General features: G+C 40.5%; 1 protein-coding gene and 1 non-coding gene across 4 annotated transcripts; both read right to left on the bottom strand.

Annotated features, from left to right (window-relative positions):
* Positions 1-1,638: 1,638 nt before the first annotated feature.
* Positions 1,639-16,211, bottom strand: alpk3b (alpha-kinase 3b). Of its 3 annotated transcripts, XM_049601584.1 has the most exons (15): positions 16,017-16,195; positions 15,655-15,884; positions 13,126-13,247; positions 12,687-12,804; positions 10,854-12,093; positions 7,985-8,981; positions 6,884-7,894; positions 5,257-5,404; positions 4,983-5,110; positions 4,842-4,877; positions 4,481-4,755; positions 4,170-4,258; positions 3,835-4,052; positions 2,893-2,941; positions 1,639-2,799 (listed from the first exon to the last, which is right to left on the bottom strand). In XM_049601584.1, the coding sequence occupies exons 2-15, from the start codon at positions 15,780-15,782 to the stop codon at positions 2,484-2,486; spliced, it is 4,875 nt and encodes a 1,624-aa protein (XP_049457541.1). In that variant the 5' UTR covers positions 15,783-15,884; positions 16,017-16,195; the 3' UTR covers positions 1,639-2,483. The 3 variants fall into 3 exon arrangements, with proteins under 3 accessions (XP_049457541.1, XP_049457532.1, XP_049457549.1); XM_049601575.1 differs by having other exon boundaries at positions 6,884-8,981; XM_049601592.1 differs by lacking the exons at positions 1,639-2,799; positions 2,893-2,941; positions 3,835-4,052; positions 4,170-4,258; positions 4,983-5,110 and having other exon boundaries at positions 4,585-4,755; positions 4,842-4,908; positions 6,884-8,981; positions 16,017-16,211.
* Positions 14,764-14,845, bottom strand: trnas-uga (transfer RNA serine (anticodon UGA)). Its single transcript has one exon. It is a non-coding gene; the product is annotated as a tRNA-Ser (tRNA).
* Positions 16,212-21,210: the final 4,999 nt, after the last annotated feature.

The following is a 21,210-nucleotide window of genomic DNA, read 5'->3' as shown; positions in this document are numbered from 1 at the left end:
TTGCCATTACATTTGTGCAGTCATGGTTCCCAGAGGATGAATCCCACTGACTTTGGAGATCCGTTAACTGTAGCATCACCATGAGACTGATAGTTGTGGTTTTTAGTGAAATGTCCAAACAACTGATGGATGGATTGTTAACACATTAATGACTCCCTTGGGATGAATGGTTTATAACTTTGGTGATCCCTTTAGTCCTTATCTAGTGCCACATATGTCAAAATTGAAATTGTCCAATATTTTGGTTTATGACCAAACACCTGCAAAGGTAAAGACATTCCCTTCAGCTTCAGCTGTAATTCGTACAGAATTTAGTGCTGATTAGCAAATGATAGCATGCTGAAACGCTAAAGTGCAAAATATCCTCATGTTAACATTTTAGCTGTAGACCTTTAGTGTTTTTTTTATCTTTGCTGATCCCCTTTCTGAATTTTTTTGTCACAAAGTGTATTTTGTATCTTTTGTCTTGCCAACAATTCTTCAGGCCTGTCTTGTTTTGTTTTTTTGTTTTTTTTTAGATGACCTAGTCCTTGTTCCAAGATGGCTGTGTGGCATATTCATGCCTCACTTACATGTTGATGGCGAGATACTGTATAGGATACAATAGGACATAGTTGCTCAAAGTAGAGTCAATGACAGTCCTTGGAAACATTTTTGTGGCCCCTAATTGTGACATGAAATGCATGCATTATCACCCACAATCCATTTTAATACTTTTACTTTCAATATCTGACACTTGATAAACTACTCAGCTACTGCAACTCCCTCACAAGGGTCTGTCAGGTTAGGAATGACAGCTTGTAGAAAGCTACTGGTTGCTTGACAACTAGCGGCACCAAACGATGTATTAGGTGGCACCTTGTGAGTGTTGGGGGAATTATATTTAGTCACTGGTGCTAGTGCTATTAGCTAAAATTAGCGATTACGGCAGTTTACTCATGTGGAAATGAGATGGAAAAGCCACCACGAGAATCGTTGACTATGGTTGAGGAGGAAAGGAGGGTTCAGGAAAACAGATTAATTCTTAGCTCATTGAACTTTGGGGGAAAGTTTGGTGGGCATAGGCATAGTAAGCTGTTGAGTGATGGAGAGTTTTTGCGGACAGTTTGAAAGTGGCTGACATTGTGAACTTATGCAACCCTCAGTGATATACTGGCTCCCTAAATTGGCTCTCAGTCATCAAAACTTTGAGTACCAATGTCATATGCTGTTACTTTGCTGTAGGACATGACAGCAGAACAGATCAACTTTATATCTTTTATAAAACTCTGATGTAGTTTGAAAAAAATATCAATAAAAACAAAGTGTTGCCTACTAAAACTCTCTAAAGGCATCAGCCCAAAGATGGCAATCCTTTTCCGAGAAATGCTATAAATAACGGGTGCATGTCAGTATGATGACAGACAGAACTGTGACGGAGTCCTCTCAGATAATAGGAGTCACTGAGATAACACCGGGTTACTTATCTCTTCTGACGATACACATGATAATGAGTGACTGCTGATGTCAAATAGACTGAGTGGCAAGGCTTTCATTACTGTGATTCAGCTCACTCCATAATATGCTAATCTCTATTAAGAGTGACACTCAAATTTTAAAAGGCACATGTCATGCACTTTCACAGCGTCTCCAAGCATACAAGGTGTAATCATGTCTTTTATTTTACAGCCAGTTGCATTCAAAGGTGCAGATTCTGAAAACGCAGTGCAATGTAGAACAGCAAGTAAACATGACAGGATACAATAAAAAAGCACAGCACCATTGGCCACTGTACAACAGTGTCATGTGAAGCTACATTTGGTTTGATACAATCTCTAAAAAAACATGGGTCTTTTACTCCCAGCCTTAAAAATATGCTGTACTATGTATCTGTTATGGTTTTACTTCACTTGGCATAACTGCGCTACATCCTCACAAGAGTGACTACAACACATACATGTTTGTGCTTTTTGCTTTTACATTGGGAATTACTCATATACTACATGTAATGCCACTTCAGTTAAAGATGTGTTATCTCACACATTCATTCAATACAAAAACACACTGACCTGAGATCGGGATTCACAATCTGTGACCTGTAATGGTACATTGATTGAAAGAAAACAAACCCAGGAAAGCTACTAGTCACTACACTATACTGTAGTTTCAACCTGAAGAACAAGGAACACAATAATCACCACAACACGTGAGAGCATCAATCCACAATCAGTGATAATGGCAAGGAATGGTGGCTGTTAACGTCAAATTGTTAAGTCATATTATTTATGAATCTCTCTCTCTCTCTAAGGGTTTTATTCTTCTCTTAAAAACAGCAGTGTCATCAGCCTATTTTCTGTCTTTCACTTCCTCCTGGGCTGTTTTGCTACATAATCATCATTTCTGGTTTAGGACTCCATCATGTAGAAAATCAGTGGCATTTGATCAGAATACTGTCCCATTGAGAAAATCTATGATCTTTCATGTCCTAATGAGGGATAAATATTCTATTCCATGTTAACAACTTTGGGAGCGTCAGCAGCTTTTTGTTTAGTCGGGGTCTGTCTTCCCTCTTGCTCTGCCTTTCTGGGCAGTCTGGGGCTGACAGAAGCTTTCCGGCCGGTCTGAGGGCTGGAAGAGCCAGCAGCCAGTTTGCGTTGAAGTAACGGGCTCCTGGAGCCCTTGGGTTTCGTTGGCGTCAATAAGGAGTCCATGACCTTTAGTGACCTCAGGCTGAGCAGACCACAGAAGTAGTTACACTGGTGCTGGGAGACAAACTGCTCAAAAACTTTGGGGTTTCCTTCCATGGATAGACCTTGATGCCTGCAGCACACACAACATGTTGCAGTCATGATCAGTAAATTACCTGTAAAATGAGGTTTCCACAACATTACAACACAATACGAATATACTGACCCTGTTGATTTGACTGAAATCCCAACATTGGTGATCTTGGTGTCAACACCTGCAAAATAACACCATGCAATTACTTTATTTTTCAGTTGTTTAGGCAACATATCTAAATGTGACGGCCATGCAGCGTGAACTGTCACCACACTAACTCCAGCATTAAAAATATAAGAGGTAGAAAAACACATAAAATACGAGTTGAGTTCAAATGTGTGTGTAAGGGACCTCAAAATGTTTGAAATACTTGTCTCTTCTAATGCAACACATTCGCAATCCAACCTCATCACATATCAATGCAAAGTCATGGACTTTGCACATCCAGATACCATGTGAAAGGTACCCTGGATGCATTGGTTATAGACATTCTGGGATGTCAAGTTCTGCCTGTTACATGCATTGTCTTCTATCAAAATACACTTCGGTTATCACAGTAAATTTAACGTTTACATACATATTTCAAAATAAATGCACTACATCAGTGCAACTACACAAATTGATGATTTTTTTTCCTACAACAACTTAAGCACGTTGTTGGGTGTAGGAAAAAAGAACAGGGTTTGGCTTTATGATCTTATCATCTATGACATGAACGCTGCTCTCCTGGGTGAAAGTTGTGGTTGTTGGACCTATCCTCCATCCCTCCTGCCCATAGTCAAACTTTTGCTGCCTTAACTTGCGTTCTTGTTTCCCCATGATGCTGTCAAGTGCCGTTAAACTATAACGCTGATCAGCCATGTATCATGCCAATGACAGCTTTTTTCGTTGGTGTATGATGACAGAAGTCACTGCCCAAGCATCGGATTTCATTTCAAAACCGGATTGTCTAATGTTAAGGTAAGGGTTGAGAAGGTAAAATTTTAACTAGCTCAGCACAAAAAATGTTTTACTTTCATATTTGGAACCTGAGAAAGTTTTACATTGCCCTTTTGAACTCAAGTGCCAGCCTACCTTCTAGCCGAGTGAGAAGCAGATTGCCATTGGTCCACTGATAGATCCAGTGCTGCAGGGTACAGCACTTCTGCCCAACATCACAGCCAGACCTTAGGTCTGTTCTGCCTGTATCATCCAGGACAGAGTATTTCTGATAGACTCCTGTCAGATCTGTTTCCACTGTAGCATAAGGGACTGTGTTTGCTGGTCGGTACATCAGGTAGACTGGAATCACCCTGTGTAGCAAAGTTTGGCATGATGTTAATTACTTTAAGAGACACCCAATGATCCATATAGTGTAAATGACACTCAAGGATGTTGACTTTAATGAGGAGTTGACTTGTTGTACTTACTCAAGAGTAGGGCCAAAGTTTTCAATCACTCTTGCCTCTGCGGAGAAGATTTTGCAGTATTCACGAGCCAAGTTCTGAATTTTACACTCCTGTATGCAGAGCATTGGAGAACAGCCAGTAAAGATAAGCTCCACCCACACCAGTATATTTATTTAATCTTCATTTGATTAGTGTTGCAGTAATCCTACGTGGGTGGCAAGAATATTACCTGACTGATTCATTTTAATGCTGGATTTGTAAGTGTATTGGATGACATATTTAAAGTTAAGAAGACATGAATACATTTAAAAAATCAAACATTTCTTACTTACCTGCTTGACAATGTCCAGGTTTCTGTCTATGAGGCAGCTCTCTGCTTTGCCTCCATAGGCAATGGGGTTGCGTACTTTAATGATACATGTGTTTCCAGACTCAAACACAGGCTCCAGACCATAGATGACTTTCGCCCTCCAGACTTTATGAGAACAGCCTTCACCAATATGAGATTCCTGCATCATTATACGGCCAAAGAATTTGTTACCCCACACGCCAGAATCAGCCACACCCTTGCTGAATATCAGGGGTGTCATTTCGATTTCTTCTCCAGCTGCGTACAGAAGAATGTGAGAATGGCAGTCAAAAAAACATTTGGGCTCCGACACAGGAAAAACATGATCCCAAATCTATTCTTACCCCCAAGGTCCTCACGTAGGGACATTCCAGCCAAGACTGCGAGACAGTGAGAGAAGACAGAATGAAACTTGTTGTGGCCCAGTAATGTGAGGAGAAAAAAAAGTTTATCTTATGCCTAATGTAAAGTAAAAGAGTACATACTCTCTGCACTGAGAAGACAGTCTGTTGAGACAGTCCCATAGTCATTTGTGATTGTGCATTTGTAAACACCGGAGTCTTTGCATGATGCCTGAACAACGGCAAGATTAACCTGAGTTTCATCCCCTGCACTGACAAACATAATAAAAGTTATTTTTCTTGCTAAGACCAAGAAGAAAAAATAAAACAACATTTTACAGGAATAATACATTTCTAAAAGTCTATTCACTTTCTTGTGAAACTGCAGATTTACATTTAAGTCACTCCGGAAACTCACTTTCTTGTAATCTGAGCAATCTTCTCTTCATTTCTGAACCATTTAATTGTAGAGTCACTGAGAACATTGAAGAACTGACACCACACTTTCAGGTGTCCGGAGGCGTCTGTGTAGGTTTCACCCCTGATCTTACGAATGACTTGAGGAGCTGGAGGGAAAGAGACCCCAAACAGACAACATAATGAAGATACACACTTTACATGGTTCCTCATATAAAGCAAACTTGATGTATCCAGTCTGATATATACTGTATGTGCTGTATATGCTGCACAGTATGTTTATTTGCCATAGTCTATATAAAGCAAAAACAGGCCAGGTCCTAATCTGATACTTCTATTGTTGTATTGTTCTAGATAATACACACAGTACACACTTCAATTACAGTCAAGTTATTAAAATCAAATTCAATCCAGTTATATGCTTGAATAGCTCTGGAATGCATAAAGAAAAAATGGCTGTATCCAAGCTGTTTCTTGATGTTTTTTCTATTTTTTTTATTTTACAAAATAACAAAGTATAAAGTAAACCCTCTCTCTAATCCTTTCGGCCTTGTTGCTATCTCAAGGACATTTCTGTCTCCTTTAGACAGAACCCTCAAGTGTTCTTACACCTCTTCCTAACATTTAGCAGGCAAGCGCATTCTGGCGGATAGAGTGCGAAAAAGTCTCAAGATATACTACAAGCAGCAACAACATTCAGAAGGCCTATTAAGGCCCTGTGCGAGCCTAAGCAATGCTTTATTATTGCTCTGAAAACAGAATGGAGGTGAACAAACTTTTGCTAAAATAGGGCCAGAGTGAGCACTTTTCCATACAAACAACACGTTACTTTAGTGGGAAACACTGAAACAACCTGATGTCCGCGTCCAATTGAGAACTTCTTTCTAATATGACATGATGCGAACAAGGCTAAACACCTCTTCCTTATTAGATGCGATGTGAATGAGCAAGCGAATCTAGTTTCAGAGCAACAGCAAGCTGTTACTTAGGCTTCAATATGCTCCCTGAATGTTGCTGGCGCTTGTAGTGTATCCAGACACTTTTTCGCGCTACAGCCATTAGAGTTCGTTCACTCCCTGTAGGTTAGAAAGAGGTATTAGTGGAGAAGTGGAAAAGAGACGGGCAGTGGAAGGGTGCAAAGATGACAACGGTTACACTGTGCATGAAAACTTCTTGAGTAAAAACACCAGCTGTGACAGCTGCTGTAAAACAAAGGATCATATCAGGCTCAATATAGCTGATATAGATCAGTTAAAAAATGCCTTGATCAGCCCCAATAACGAGCGTTGAGATCAGATCGAGACATCCCTCATAGATAGTATGCTGTAAATAATGTCAATCAACAACACATTCATTCAAGTATGAATGCTGGGATTTCTTTAACGTACTCTGAGTTGTATTTTTTGGTGTTAATGCACTATATATGGTGTGCAACTGGTACACGTTTTTGATGGAATCTCTTAAGGGGTCTAGTGCGTAGGATTTAGTGGCATCTGGCAGTAAGAAACGTCCACTGTGTGCCAAACATGTTAGAGAATAGCCGTATGTATTAGGCATATTTTCATATGCTGCACATACAAGTAGAAACAATTTCTATCAAAGCAACAAGTCCTCATGCAACACTTTACCTTTGAATGGGTCATGCTTGTCCTTCTCTGCTGGTTTCCCCTCAGTTTTGGGGGTGTGGATCTCCTCAGTGGTTGGCTGACTTGGTGTTTGAGGCTCAGATGTCTTCCTCCTGCTCAAGAGTGGTGAACGCCTTTCTGCAGGAGGTGTTTTCTCACCAGGGGGCTGAAGTAGAGGTGATCGTCTTGACAGGCTTGGTGACGTAGAGAGGGTCACAGGACTTGTGGAAAGCTTGCTGCTCTCTGCTGGAACTTCCCTTTTCTGAGTTTGGTTATCAGTTGGTGATGTGGCCTCTGAAGTCTCCTCAGGTTTGGCCTTGGGTACTAGGATTTTACGTCTGGCCCCAGAGGCCAGCTCTTGTGGAGTAGCAGAAGGAATGGGAGAAACACTTCTTTTCTTTAACAATGGACTTGCCTCGGGAGTTGGATTGCCTAAGGACTCAGTCCTTGGAAATTCCTCAACCATTGAGCTGTCCTGCTGAATAATACGAAGCTTATTCTCTTGTGTATCTGTGCTAAATACATTGTTAGCAGCAAACGTTTTTTCACTCTGTATAGAACTGTTTTTTGAGTCATGTTCTTCCATTTTGTATTGATCCAGTGTTGTGGAATTAATTTCAGTGATAGCCCGTTCAGTTTTGCTGTTGAGTTTAGTTTCTGGGGTTAACTTTTGTATAACTCCTATCTCTTGGCCTTGAACAGGTTCAACCTTGGCATGCTCTAAAGCTGTAATATTCAACTCTTGACTGCTGGCCTTTATAGGAGTCACTGCAAGTGGGGTCACAGGTTCTTGACTGACAGTTCCAGATGTTAGTGTTTTGGTTGGTTCATCCTTAGAAGTCGAAGAAAGAAAATTGTCTTTGACTTTTTCTTGCCCAGAAGGTGGAACAACAGGGTGATCTTCCAGGAGAACCATAGTTGATGCTCCATTTTCCTGGCAAATGTCCATAACACCTTCATTACATTTTTTGTCACTGCCATGAAGTCCTGCAGTCTCTCTAGTGGTGCCAGTGTCTACGACAGAGATAGGTGGGATTACAAGGGTTTTTTGTGAAGCTTGAACAGGTGTTGAAGTTGCACCTTCAGACTGTATTTGTTCCTTACCAGTTTCATAGAGTTGGTGATAAACCTCCATGAGTGTTTCCTTTATGTTTCTGAGAGGAGTATCGTCAATGCGCATCCCAGTTTTCTTGTCAGGCACTGACTTGTTCACTTCCTCTTTTGACTCCTCACATGTTTCTGTCATAGTTTTGGTTGAATCTTGTTTTAAGTCAGCATGGACAGGTATGGTGGTTGCTAAATTAGCTAGTGTGGAGTCAAGAGCCCTTATTTGCGATCTCAAAAGTTCAGCTACAGATATGATTTTTGTTACAGGTTTTGGAATTTCCTGGAAGTCTTTCATTTGGAGTTCGGGTACGTTTGTGATTTCTGGAGTTTTTGCCAGTGGGATCGTAGGCTCAAATATAGGTGGCTTTAGATTCTGTAATGCTGAACTAGCGTCCTCTGGCATTTTTATTATATGATCATTCTCCTCAGTGTCTTTGGTAGACACATCCACAATGATAACATCAGTGTCTTTATCTGCTGCACCTTTGGTCATTTCTGTTTCAGTGTGCTCAGTCATATGTGGAGCAGCACTTTCAGTCTCCATCTCAACTATCTTCTCATTTTGGGCCACACTCTCAGACTGCACTAATACCTTACCTACCTCGTTACCCTCTACGTTCTCATCAACTTGTATTTTTGTCCCTTCAACAGTTTTTATAGCTATATCAACTTGGCTTTGCTGGGTGCTGGGGGAAACGTTACACCCTCGTGAGTTCTCACCACCACCAGGGCTTTGGAGGGGTGACTTCTGTAGATCTGTAAAAAGGACCGTATGGCTTTCACTTGATCCCCTGGAATGATCCCGTGTGTCCCGTGTCATTTTGTCAATTTCTGCTCGAGGACCATGGCGCAAAGAAGGGGTCTGGATGTCATCTGTTGTGGTCTCTCTCTCTGTCTGAGTCTTTTGTGGTGGTTGCATGTCCGTCTGGTTGGGTGGAAGCTCAAGGCTGACAGGTGCATCATTCCTGTTCATCTTTGTATGGGCCTGTGTAACCTTGGGGCAAGATACAGGCAGAGGTTTCCATGCTGTAAATACTTTTTCTCTTATCCCTGGCTGTAGAACATGGATAAACGCATGTAATTTTATAAACAGCAACAGTGTAGCCAGCAACAAACAGAGAACAGAATGGGAAGAACTTGGAGCAAAAGGAAATTTATGAACCAGGGAAAAGATATAGTTACTGATTAACAAGAAACCTTTCCTTCAGCTGTTCTGTTCGCAATGTTCACATGGATCTCAGACAGAGGTTCAAAAGCTTGGTAACATTCCATATTAGTGTTTGAATTCATGTTAGTAGATTAGTAAGGCTTGTCATCAAATCTTAGGATATTTCTTTTCATTGTGAATATGAAAACATGTTCCATGCAGACATTCATCTTCACCCAAAATCCATACCCAGCAGATTAACCCAAACCTGTTTCAAACAATACTTTTTAGCCATGACAGTGAAAAATCACACAGTGGTGGAATATATATCTGGTATATCATATACAGTACAGCAGTGAAACGAGAGCATGGTGCACTGCTCTGCGCTATATGTCTGTGCCATACAACCATGTTTGGTGGGTGTCAAAGTCTAATTGAGCTGAATCCCTGTTTCAATTAGCACGAGAGTTTCCCTGTGTCATATGTCATTCCATCATGGATGAGATAAGTCGTGATATAGCCTGAGGGCCTTTTTCTTTTCCAACCCTATGTTCCTTCAAAAAGCAAATCAAAATACTGAGCTATGAAATCATATAGTATGCAATGGGATTATACAGATTCTGTATCTTTGCTCATTTCTGCTCATTTTCCTTCAGTCCCTTCTGACACTGTGAGGCCTGTTCGCAAGTAAGGTGGCTATTTTATGTTTAAGTGTGGCCAGAAAGGAATGCAAACCATTTTAAGAGGTGCTTCAGCTGTGCAGTGTTCCGTCTCAGCTCCTAGTGCCGTCATTATTCAGCCATGCAGTGGAGTCTGGACGATTGCATAAGCAGTGGACAATACGGATTCACAGTCACAAATAGGAGATCAAGTGCCATTTTAGAATGTTGCCAAATATCCCTTCATGAGAGTCTTGTAACATAAAAGTGGCCATGGAATAGGTAGGCACTTGTGTTACATCATTAATCCGGTCACCATCACAACATCCGCCATTCACTTTAACTTTTAACAGAATTATTCAGACATTTGGGGAAATACACTTATTCGCAGACCAATGGCACTCTCATGTCTGTCTGTTAAAGTCCTTCTAAAAGTAATTTTTTTGCAGTGCATTTTTTTGTCTGCCTCAGCATACATAGCCTACTGTTTGCTTCAAGATAAGGGCCTGCAGCCAGCCGCTGCTAGCTTAGCATAACACTTGAGACAGTCGAGGAAAAACAGCTAGCTTGCCTTTGTCAAGGGCTTAGGCTCACTCATTAACATGTTATGTTTAATCCCTACAAAAGCCAAAGTATAAAAACAAAAAAATACCTTTTGACAGAGCCAGGCAAGCTGTTCCCCTGTTTCCAGTCTTTGTGCTAAGCTAAGCTAACCTGCTGTTGGCCCTTTTAACTCTACACAAGAAGGTGAACAAGCGCATTTCCCAAAATGTCAAGCTTTCACTGTAAAGAAAATGTGCTTTATCTATGTTTTAATAAGGACAAATTTTAAGCGTAATTCCAAAAGTATATCATAATAAAACTGTCAGACCTTTGAACTAACACATGCAGTGCATAAATCTACCTGTTGCATCCGTCAACATGTGCGTCATTTAATTCTTGTTACACAGCAGGGCATACTTGTAAATACTATAAATAGCACCAGGATGCTTGTGTTACTGATGAGGCCTGTGTTGGCAGCACAAAGCACTCATGAGCTCATGCAAAAAGGCACGCTCACCTCACTCAGCAGCACTGGCTGAGACACAGACACATTTGTTTGGCAGGTGCTTATGTCTTTCCCAGACAGCAGATCTCCAGCCCGTTCACATGGACCCTCAGGTAAAGCAGTCCTGCTTTCAGTTGGCGTGTTCACCGACTCAGCATCTCTGTGTGCCAAAGATCCATCAATGGAAGGAACTGACTTCTCGTCAACATTCATGACCGTAACATCTTCTGCTTTACAAATGTCCTCCTTTACTCTGCTTAGGGGTTGTTGGGGTGCTGCTGCAGCTCTTGACTGTCGCTGTGTTAAGGTCATGTGAGGACTTTGTTTCTGCATTTCAAACTTTTGCTCTGTATCTTTGCGTCCAGATTCCTTCTCATGCTTTGCAGCTTTTTTACCCTCAGTTCCTGACACAGTATGAGGTGTAGATGTAGGAGCAGCAGGGGGTACTGAGGCAGAGATCTGATCTCTCTGAGAAGGCACAGTTACCTCAGCACGTTTGTTTTCATCCTTTGAAGGCCTCTCAGCAAGCAATACTTTATCTGCTTCCAATTTCTGACATTGTTCTGTCACGTTTCTGGATTTCACAACTGATGAACTAACATCAACTTCCATAAGCTCCTCTGAATTCCCCTTAGACTTTACTGGCTTTGTGCAGGCTGGAGCTACAGAGGTTAAGGTCTCATCTTTTGCCCTCCTCTCCTCAGCTGCCCGCTCTCCTGGTGCACTGTTTGAAATTTTAATCTTCTTTTTGACAAAGGGAGTTTTGGGTTGGTGTGCAACAAAAGTCTTTAGGGCAGGGTCATAGATGTATGTCCCGCTCTTATCATTTTCACTGATGGTCTGTCCATTAGTTACAGCAGACATTGCTCCATTAGTGATGGGGACTGGCTTTTCCTCCACCTTTTCCGCAGTTGCCTCCTGTAACCTGGCCTCTGTCTCTACAGCCACAGCCTGATAGCTCTCCCCATTGCCCTCATCCTCCGTGGAGCTTGGTGTGCTGAGAAAGGCGTCCATTGTGGAGCGGCGCTTCCTCTGCGTGCGGTCGGGACTGATGGTTCGTAACGGCTCCTGGTTTTCTTTGCCTTCCACCTCCATACGTCTGATCTCAGCCTTTTGTTTGAGCATGGCAAAGTAGCGCTGGTGGATCTTGAACTCGTTCATTTCACCCACCTCCAAAACCCCAAAGCAGGACACAATACCCTTATTGTTGCTGGCTGAGGCCTGGTATATAGCTGCATCCTCCACAGTGCAACTGAAAAGAAAAGCTAATGTGAGTTAAAATTATATTGAGCAAATTGATCCCTGACAAAAACAAAAGTAAAAATAGCTGACAAGGAAAAATAGCTTCACCCTGCTCAAGGGATACGTTCTTTATTAATAGGTTTATTTAAAGGCCCAGTGTGTAAAATGGGTTGAAAACAGTGACATCAGTGGTCAAATTCTAGATTGCAGGGCTCACTCGCTCACCCCTCCCGTCGGGTAAATGACAGCGGCCTCATAGGGACAAAAAGCCTTGCACACGAGTTTTTCAGGAGTAGGTCTATCTAGCGACGAGGTGAATGTTTATTTAGAAATCTAAACCATGTTATGGTATTGTAATGAATCCATCACAAGCAGGAGACCAGAGTAGCGTTCGGGAAAAAGGCCAGTTTATTTGAGCACTCCAACACTACCCCCAGGGGGTAAAAGATTCCGTCCCAAACTCTGACTCTTCTAGCGTAACAGACGCACTTCATACACACATACTCGTTTACCATACCTTGGTAAACGAGTATGTGTGTATGGTAGAACTTGGTAGAACAAGTACAGTCAGATGTCATATACAGTGTTCTCAAACATACATACTTGTAAATGTGCAGGGAATGGTTTTGTCCATTGCGGAATACTTCATATTTAGGCAGTCCACAGTATCTGTCTAACTGCATATCATCCTTATACCAAATAACGTGAGGAGTAGGGTGTCCTGAAAAAAAAAGACAACATTTATTTTAGTTTATAATTGCTTCACTGCAGAGTAAATAGAGAAAGGGCTTGTCTTGTAGACTATTGGAATATATTTCAGATGCTAAATGTTGCATGAAACCAGGTGCGTATTGAGCCTATTCACAGGCAGAACATTATTTTTGTGCATTCACTTCCTTTAAGTTGTTACATTGTTATAAACATGCTACATAGACCAATTTTTCCATCAAGCACACTGCATTATTGTATGTTCCTGTAATGTATTTCCCATCAGGTTAGAAACATCTGCTGTAAAGCCTTTGCTGAAACAGGCAGCGTTTACCTGTAACCACACAAGAGAACTTCACATTGCAGTTCTCAGACACAGCTTTTGACTTGAGGGTTGTTTCAAAGGTGGGCTGTGTTTCTTCGGTTAACTGCGCTATCACGCTGCAGAGTGTGCTCCTGTGCAAGAAAGGGGAGCTGGTTAGTCAAGTTGTAAAGTAAATTTTAGCATAATTTCATACATATGATGATTGAAGTATTCAAGTATTGAAGTACTGGCTGTAATGATTTATACAGTGGTCAGAATTAAAAATTGTAGCCTTTAACAGCTGAAATTTGGGAAAGGTAGATTTTACTTTTAAATACATTGTTTTTCCAATTAACAGATTTTCTGTTCTAATATGGGGTGGACATAACATCTGCAAATGCAGCTCAGTTTCAATTTATGATTACAACTGAAAGTTTCTTGAAACAACCACTGTCAAAACACATGGGTATAGTGATTGTCACATCTTTCATAGTTTCATAAAAGGATGCTTTCCATCAGCTTGATTGTTGTTTTAAAATACAAATCAAATATTGGGTTGGAGCCTGGCTGGAATTACAGTGTTTATGACTGAGCATCACTAGAAATGTCTTTTATTTCTGTAAACATCTGATCACTAAAGCCAATACTAAATTTATGTTTTCAATATCATCCAAAACACAAACTAGCATTTGTCCTTATTGAGTGTTGAGCGGTTCTTATTAGAGGTAAAGGAAACAAAGGCAAACTTTATTCCTATTCTTTTTTTACAGACCCCATATAAAACAAACAAAATAAAGTGTGTCTTGTGACTTCTGCACTATGTCCTTAGAGAGGTCTATTCAGTCCATATGAAATTAATTAGAAAAATGAAACACGTCACCATAAATAGAATGGGTCATAAATACTGAACCATTACAGCATGTGGAGATGTGTTTGAAACATTACACCCACATAATAATATAAATTAATGTTGACTTGCACGCATATGATGAGAGCATCATCGTGCTGCTTGTGTACATGACGTGCAGTTGATCCATGTCTGGTGTTGACATCCATTTCAGTGTTGGGTCATTGCACAGTTACTGTTACACTTCACTGCATGTTATTCATGAGTAGGCAAACAAAACAAGACAGCAATACTAAAGACAGTCACACTTAAATAATACGCACACTGTATGGCCTGCAGTAGGCACAATGCACTGCTGTTTATTTCTTTAGCACATTCTTGTAGGCTGAAAATGATTCAGTTTTTGCGGGAATTATGAACATTTCCTGTTCACCACTTCTGAAAATCTTTTGTGCTTGTCACAACTTGTGCTGAACACAATACCCATGTCCACTGCCGCAAAATTATTTTGACATTGTCATTTTGCTGTGCTAATGCACTGCACAGTTTTGTGGAGTGAATTACACGGGCAGTAGTTTTGTTATAGGCCAACAAAGAATGACAAAAAAAATCAAAAATCTATTTTTTTTAATATTCCTAGGAGCCAACAATGTAGCATATCATCCTTATATCAAATAACTCTAGGGGTAGGGTGTAAGGGGGAACAAATCAGGGCAGTATTAAACGATTTTTGTATCATCCATAGTTAGTTGGTGTTGTAAAGACTTAAGATACACCTTTTTTGATCTCACAAGTGAGAAATTCCTGAAAGGGTTTACATCCGCTGCGAGCAGGGTTTGAACCTGCGCGGGGGGACCCCATTGGATTTCAAGTCCAACGCCTTAACCACTCGGCCATCGCAGCTTACTTCCCTGGGCTGCTGGCGAGAAGAACACTCTAAAAAAGAATCCATTGGTTCAACTTAAAAAAATTAAGGTAACAATTTGCATGCATCTTTTTATGTAGTTCCAGCTCTGGCATTACTGAGTAAAGACTATGTGTTTTTTATAATCTGACAAAATCAATTCATTTAATACAACCACAATATTTTTCTTTAATCTAAAAAAAAACAAAAAAAAAACAGGTTAATTAATAGTTGAACCAAGTTAATATTTATCCAAAAGTTGTGGCTATATTTAGAGGTCAAATTATTTTATTTAAAATATTCTAATTTATTTAATTCTATCCTACTCAAAAATCTTAACTTCTTAAAAATAAGTTGTCAGCTGACTAAAACACTTAAATGTGAGATGTTAGATGTAACTTTTTTATTTTAAGTATTATCCACCAACTCCATGAATCATTTTTTAGAGTGAACATAAAGTACTTGTATTTATATTTAAAGATTACATGTAGCCTCCTTCTATGAATTGAGGCATCACTTAAGAGTTGAGTGTAAAAGTCAACACCTCTTGTTCCATGAACAGATCTTTCCATGCAGAAGCTGTTGTTAGTATTTAGCCTGACGTGAAATGGGGCCCATGGTGCATAACTGAGATGCTTTTCTTAATCAACAGTTTATTTAAACCGTGGTCACCATGACAACAAACAAAATAATAATATGCCTCACACGTTCATCCCAGGTTTGGAAAATATTGACAGTGGACAAACATGGGTCTTGTAGTGATTTTAGACAGGTAGCACAGCATACTGGGTTAGTGTTGCACCCGTACCTGTTCTCTGGCCTCACGTTGGAGAGATAGCTGCAGCCATTAGGCCGGCTACCTCCACTGATGTCCTCCCCATTGAAGGACCTTCCGTTGCTAGAAGAGGCGCGTGTCATCGTCCTGCGTGAACCCATTTCCCACCAGATAAAGGAACACTCAGTGGGAGGAAAAGTTCTTCACAAGAAGACAAGACAAGTTGTCACTTATGTATTTGGCTTTCCAGAGATTAATGAAAGCTGAAAGAGAACAAAGAGTGAAAACATGAACATTAGCAAGAGATGCTATTTAACATAGACCTCTATTACATGCTGTCCTATTTAATATTTACACAACAACATTCAGCAGTTGATTTTACAAAGTTAACTCACCATTCAGTAGTTTCACTCCCTCCTTTGACAGACACCCCACAGCACTGACTTAAGGCACTGCGATTTCCAATCAAACATGAGCATGCGTAGGCTGCTGGACTATTTATAGTTGGCCTGCAAATAGGCACAAGAGCACATCACACTTTCCAAAACTTGTCTATGGACCATTTGGTTAAAAAAACAACATGCCAACAACAAAAAACAGTAAAGCCACGTTGTAAAAGATCTTGACAGGAGCATTTAAAGAAGAAAAATCCACAGTAGGTCCATGTCAAACACAAGGTCATCCCAAGTTTGGTAGTTCCCTGAATAGGAGGAGTGGTATTAAAAAACAGGGTGAAGAGTTTTTCTATTGTGTTTCCAATGGATGACATGTGCTCAGAGAAGAGGGGAAACACTTGTGTGGTCAGTAGTTGGCTGCTCTTCTTCTCAAACTTTTTAGCTCTGTGTACAGACTGTAAAAATCATATGAGCCTGTCACTCAGGAGAATGACGTCATCACTTTTAGTATTAATCTCAGCAGTTCATTCTCTCAGCCAGTCACACAGGGTCACTTTTCAAACAGAAAACCGTGCATAATTACCTTTATTTGGCCGAAATTGTTTTCCCCAGTTGTTGTTTAGAATTATCTTGACTTAAAAAAGATAATGGTGCATTTTTTTAAATATAGATTAGAATATGAAATGGTAAAGCCTAACAAGCTCTGCGGCATGCATTGTCTACTGAGTGACAATTGCTCTGGATCCCCAGAGGAAACGCAGTAGGAATAGAACAGCCTTATATAGGCAGATCCCACTGACTGCCAAAGAGCTATGGGCTCTTATCTTTACCCAAGCATGCACATACACATGTATTGTCTGTGTGACACACACATACACACAAATAAGTGATTAGTGATTTCTTTGTCTGTGTGTGTGTACTTTATGGGATGTGTTGATTTTATTAAGTATGATTTATACAAATGTTTGACTGAAAAAAAAAAAAAATTCTCATCAAACAAGTCATAATAAAGTTAAAAGTTAATTAACCTGTAAAACTGTGAACTAAAAGCTATCAAAATCACCTTTACGAATGATTTATTTTCACCTTGAACCTCTCTGCATGGTACACAAACTGTAAACAAATCTTCTTTGAACTGATTGCAACTGGCACCAGTGCGACTATGAATTACAGCTTCCTGAGTGTGTTCCCTTTAAATCAAGTTCAAAGATATCAATCTGAATTTCCTCTCATGTTACCTTGTATACTCGTCATATTACACATGCCTATGTGCCATCTAGCTATTTCAATTTTTTTTGTTCCATCCATCCATCATGGCCCTCTGTACGTCCCACACTTTCCACCTTTGTTGCCAAGGCGGTGACACACTGACTCAACTTAACGACCATGATTAACTGAAGAATTTCATTTCAGAATCAGAAAACAATGCAAACTACATTTAAATATTCTTATTAAAAAATGACAGGCGTAAACCCTAAAAATGGACAAACAGTTTGGTATTTCAGAATGGATTCCACGAGCGATTCCCATACACACACATACACGCATATACATACTGCAATGATAGATGTGTATGGGCAGCAGACCCTTGTGTGTGACTGGTTGCCAGGCCTCTATGGGGGCTGAAAACACAGTTGCCTCAGCATGGACTAAATATTCTGGACGGGGTGTGTACAGAGAGATCAAAGCGCAGCAGGGTGTGGAAACACAGAGGCCGGGAGACTCTGTCACGTGACAGTGAATCCCACTTAAGCATGTTACCCAACTGCTGATGGCTGGAGAGGGATTTCCTAGTGCTGAACTGAATATACGAAGAAAAATGTGCCTGTATGTTGTTGTGCAGAATCTGGACCTGCATCTCTGCTCGGACAAAATAGGACCAATGGAATGAAAAGATCCTTCAGATGGTACTACTTAGACAGACATCCACACATCGATGTTTTAACAATTCCTCTCCAAATCTGAATTCAGTCGGGGTCTGTTGAGGGCATGAGTTCAGCGTTGCGTGCCCATTGCCTCATGTATAGCACTTCTCAAAATCCTGTTGTGGCTTAGTCTGGCTGATTTATTGACCAGGGCTACAGGTGATGATCACTGAGATCACTACCTCTGGCTTTGTTGATACCATTACCTGTGATTTGCAAACATAATTGTGTACTGTCAGAAAAAGAAGGAGGTCAGCGCGAGGCAAATGTAAATTATTACACTCAGTCATTAGAACCAGAGTGTTAATGGACCAGCCCAGGTCTGGAGGACTGTTGTTGTTCAGGGTGTATGCAGAGGTGTGTGTGTGTGTGTGTGTGTGTGTATGTGTATGTGTGTGTGTGTGTGTGTGTGTGTGTGTGTGCCAGGGGAGATAGGGATAGACCAAAAGGTATGAGGCAGGTTGGACAACTGTCAGCTCTTCAGTTTCACTGTGGTATTTATTTGCCAGCTTCGTAGACGTCCAATAAATAGTGACCTTTCAGTGTGTACTCATGAACCTTTCACTCACACCTTCCCTCTTGTCCCTCGCTCTTTCTATGGTTATAATGTACGACTAAAAGACAAAATACGAAGAGAAGAGAATTTTTTTTTTTTTTTTTTGGGTTAAATTTGTCGTAAACTGGCCATCGAAGAACACCTGCATTCAGCCTCCACAAATCATTATGTCCTTGACTCACTCACAGTGTCAGCCAAAATGAATGTCAATATAGTTTAATGTTTCTGTGCAATTAAACAGCCACAATGTGTTTGTTATGCACAGGTGCGTTCTGTCATTTCTCAGCGGGAAAGTAGCCTCACAACAGGAGCATGTGTTGACTGAGCTCTAAGAGTCTGACATCAAAGCATAAAATCAGGATGGGCATGTCCACTGTTGTTGTGGTGTTCTTCAGAATATGTTTTATGAGGTGACGACCCCAGCTCCTGCTTTATATGAGTGAGCACTGGCCAATAGTGTTTCCTCTTGTTTGGCTCTGTTGGCTAATCAAATGGTCGAATGCATTCATATTATTGTGTAATGAACTTTTAAGAGCCCTTGCCCTATTATTGTGGCCAGTGGTTTGACAAATAATAAAGGCTTGATCTTCTTCAGTTCTTCAAACTATCAAAGCAAGTATTGTTGAAAGTGGGAATTAACAGTTTGATGTTGCTGCCTGTGGAGTAGGGCTGTGTGCTGGCAAGAATCTGGTGATACGATACGTATCATGATACGACTCAATATATTGGGATCTATCGCGATATTTTACAATCTGATTTTAGCAAAACTGTCATATTATGAAGAAACCACCAGCATATGCATAAAATTGGTGCAATAAAAATGTACTTTTTATGCAATCATAACAGTGGGATCTGCATTTGTGTTTATCACATTGATTTATGCATCGATAAATCATCTCTGCTTCTCACCTTTAAGGCCCCTAATAATCAATCCCCTTCCTATCTGTCTGATTTCCCTCATATCTATACACACTTCCGTACTCTTAGATCCTCTTCTGCAGTCCAACTCACATCACCATCTGCCCGCCTGACTACCATGGGCTCTAAAGCCTTCAGCCGCTTTGCCCTCAGCCTCGGGAACTCTCTCCCCCATGACATTCGCAATATAAACTCCCTTTCTCCTTTCAAACTCCATCTGAAAAAACACCTTTTCAAGCTGGCATGTGAGGTCTGATTTAATGGAGACACACATATGGTGAAGTGCTCTGATGATGACTTTATGATGATGACTTTATACCTAATACTAATAATTACGATTTTTGTCTAGTCACTTAATTTGATTTCATAATATAAGGATAAATTGCTGCTTGTTTAGTTTTTTTAACTGTGTCTTGTAAGGTGTCCTTGAGTGCTTTGAAAGGTGCCTATAATTAAAATGCATTATTATTATTATCATTATTATTATTATTATTATTATTATTATCATTAACACAGTCCCTGCAACATGCAACATCATAGCACTACTTTTTGTGTGCTATGTGGCTAATGGAGTCAATGTATCAGCAATGAATAAATAAATAAAAGTGCTTGCAGGGTTTAAACACAACGCAGAATGAACCACTGCCACAAATTTCTGCTTGTAAACTATTAAAAAATCAATACAGCCTATCTGAGAATCAATATCACAAAACATAATATCTCAGTACTCAAGCGTATCAATATTTTCTAACACCCCTACTGTGGAGCAAATAAACTCCTGAGATAAATCACTACTATTTAAGCTCCATGAAACGCCAGCTGCATGGGAACAGGCTGTTCTAATCCAACTGGGATATTACAGCACTCACATCCAAGATGGTGTGAGTTGTGAGGTGTCGACATGGATAGACGAGGAGAGGGGCACACCAGTGGACAAACAGGGGTGGAGGCAGATATAAATGGGATTTTGATCACAGATTAATGGATCTCTCTGGGGATGGGGTCCCTTAACATAGCTAAGGGGCTAGAATTGCAGAATACATACTGGTATACTGACTTTAAGACCACTGTCTCTTAAAACCTTCAGTATTCTCAGTCTGTGATCAACTAAGTGTTTTCAGTTCAGTCGGACCTCTGTGGCTCTGGCCGTTTTATTTGCAGGGCGCCCTGATGCCAAGTGTACCCCCCAACAGCCTCCCGCACACACGCACAGTTGGACAGTGGGTTGTTTTGATGTTTGACAGGTCTCTGTGGAAACTGAGCTTGGCTTTGTACAGCCGTCTGGCCCGCTGCTGAGGCTGTGACATCATCTTCTGGATATTCACACCAGTGTCAGCTCCAAGGAAGCAGAAACAGGAGAAGACTTGACCTCCAAGGACAGCTGTTTGCCCCACACTCTCACGCACACTCATCAAGACTTTACGTAGCACTGCACTGCTCACACTGCCCTCAGCCAATCACATGCACAGACCATCAACATATAGTATGTTGTTCTATATGGACTAATGAGCTGTAGTTCATATGACAACATACCCCTGATTAGAGCTAATGGCCATGATGACAGACGGGATAAATTTTCATATTCAATTAAACATTTTAGGAATGAACATGGACATGGTGAATACTGAATTTCCTAATAGAAGCAAATGAGTAACATTTTGATTGGAACTGCTGCATTGAATATGAAATAGAACTTTGTGTGTGGCAGCTTTTATGAATATGTAACAAAATAATGAAATATTGCAAAATAATATCACTACTGATTTCATTACACTGTTACAAAATGGTGTAGGTT

The sequence above is a fragment of the Epinephelus fuscoguttatus genome, linkage group LG2 (assembly GCF_011397635.1).
Source record: "Epinephelus fuscoguttatus linkage group LG2, E.fuscoguttatus.final_Chr_v1".
Lineage (NCBI taxonomy): Eukaryota > Metazoa > Chordata > Actinopteri > Perciformes > Serranidae > Epinephelus > Epinephelus fuscoguttatus.
Note: the sequence above shows the minus strand (reverse complement) of the source record. Positions and strands in the feature narration are given on the sequence as shown.

What these genes read in the sequence shown, in the direction of transcription:
- alpk3b (XM_049601575.1), bottom strand. Translation starts at nt 15,782, where the DNA reads ATGGGTTCACGCAGGACGATGACACGCGCCTCTTCTAGCAACGGAAGG. An exon ending in GCTTCTCACTCGGCTAGAAG is followed by an intron (nt 2,942 to 3,834) that starts GTAGGCTGGCAC and finishes GTTATTTTGCAG; the next exon opens with GTGTTGACACCAAGATCACC. An exon ending in ATTTCAGTCAAATCAACAGG is followed by an intron (nt 2,800 to 2,892) that starts GTCAGTATATTC and finishes TGTGTGCTGCAG; the next exon opens with GCATCAAGGTCTATCCATGG.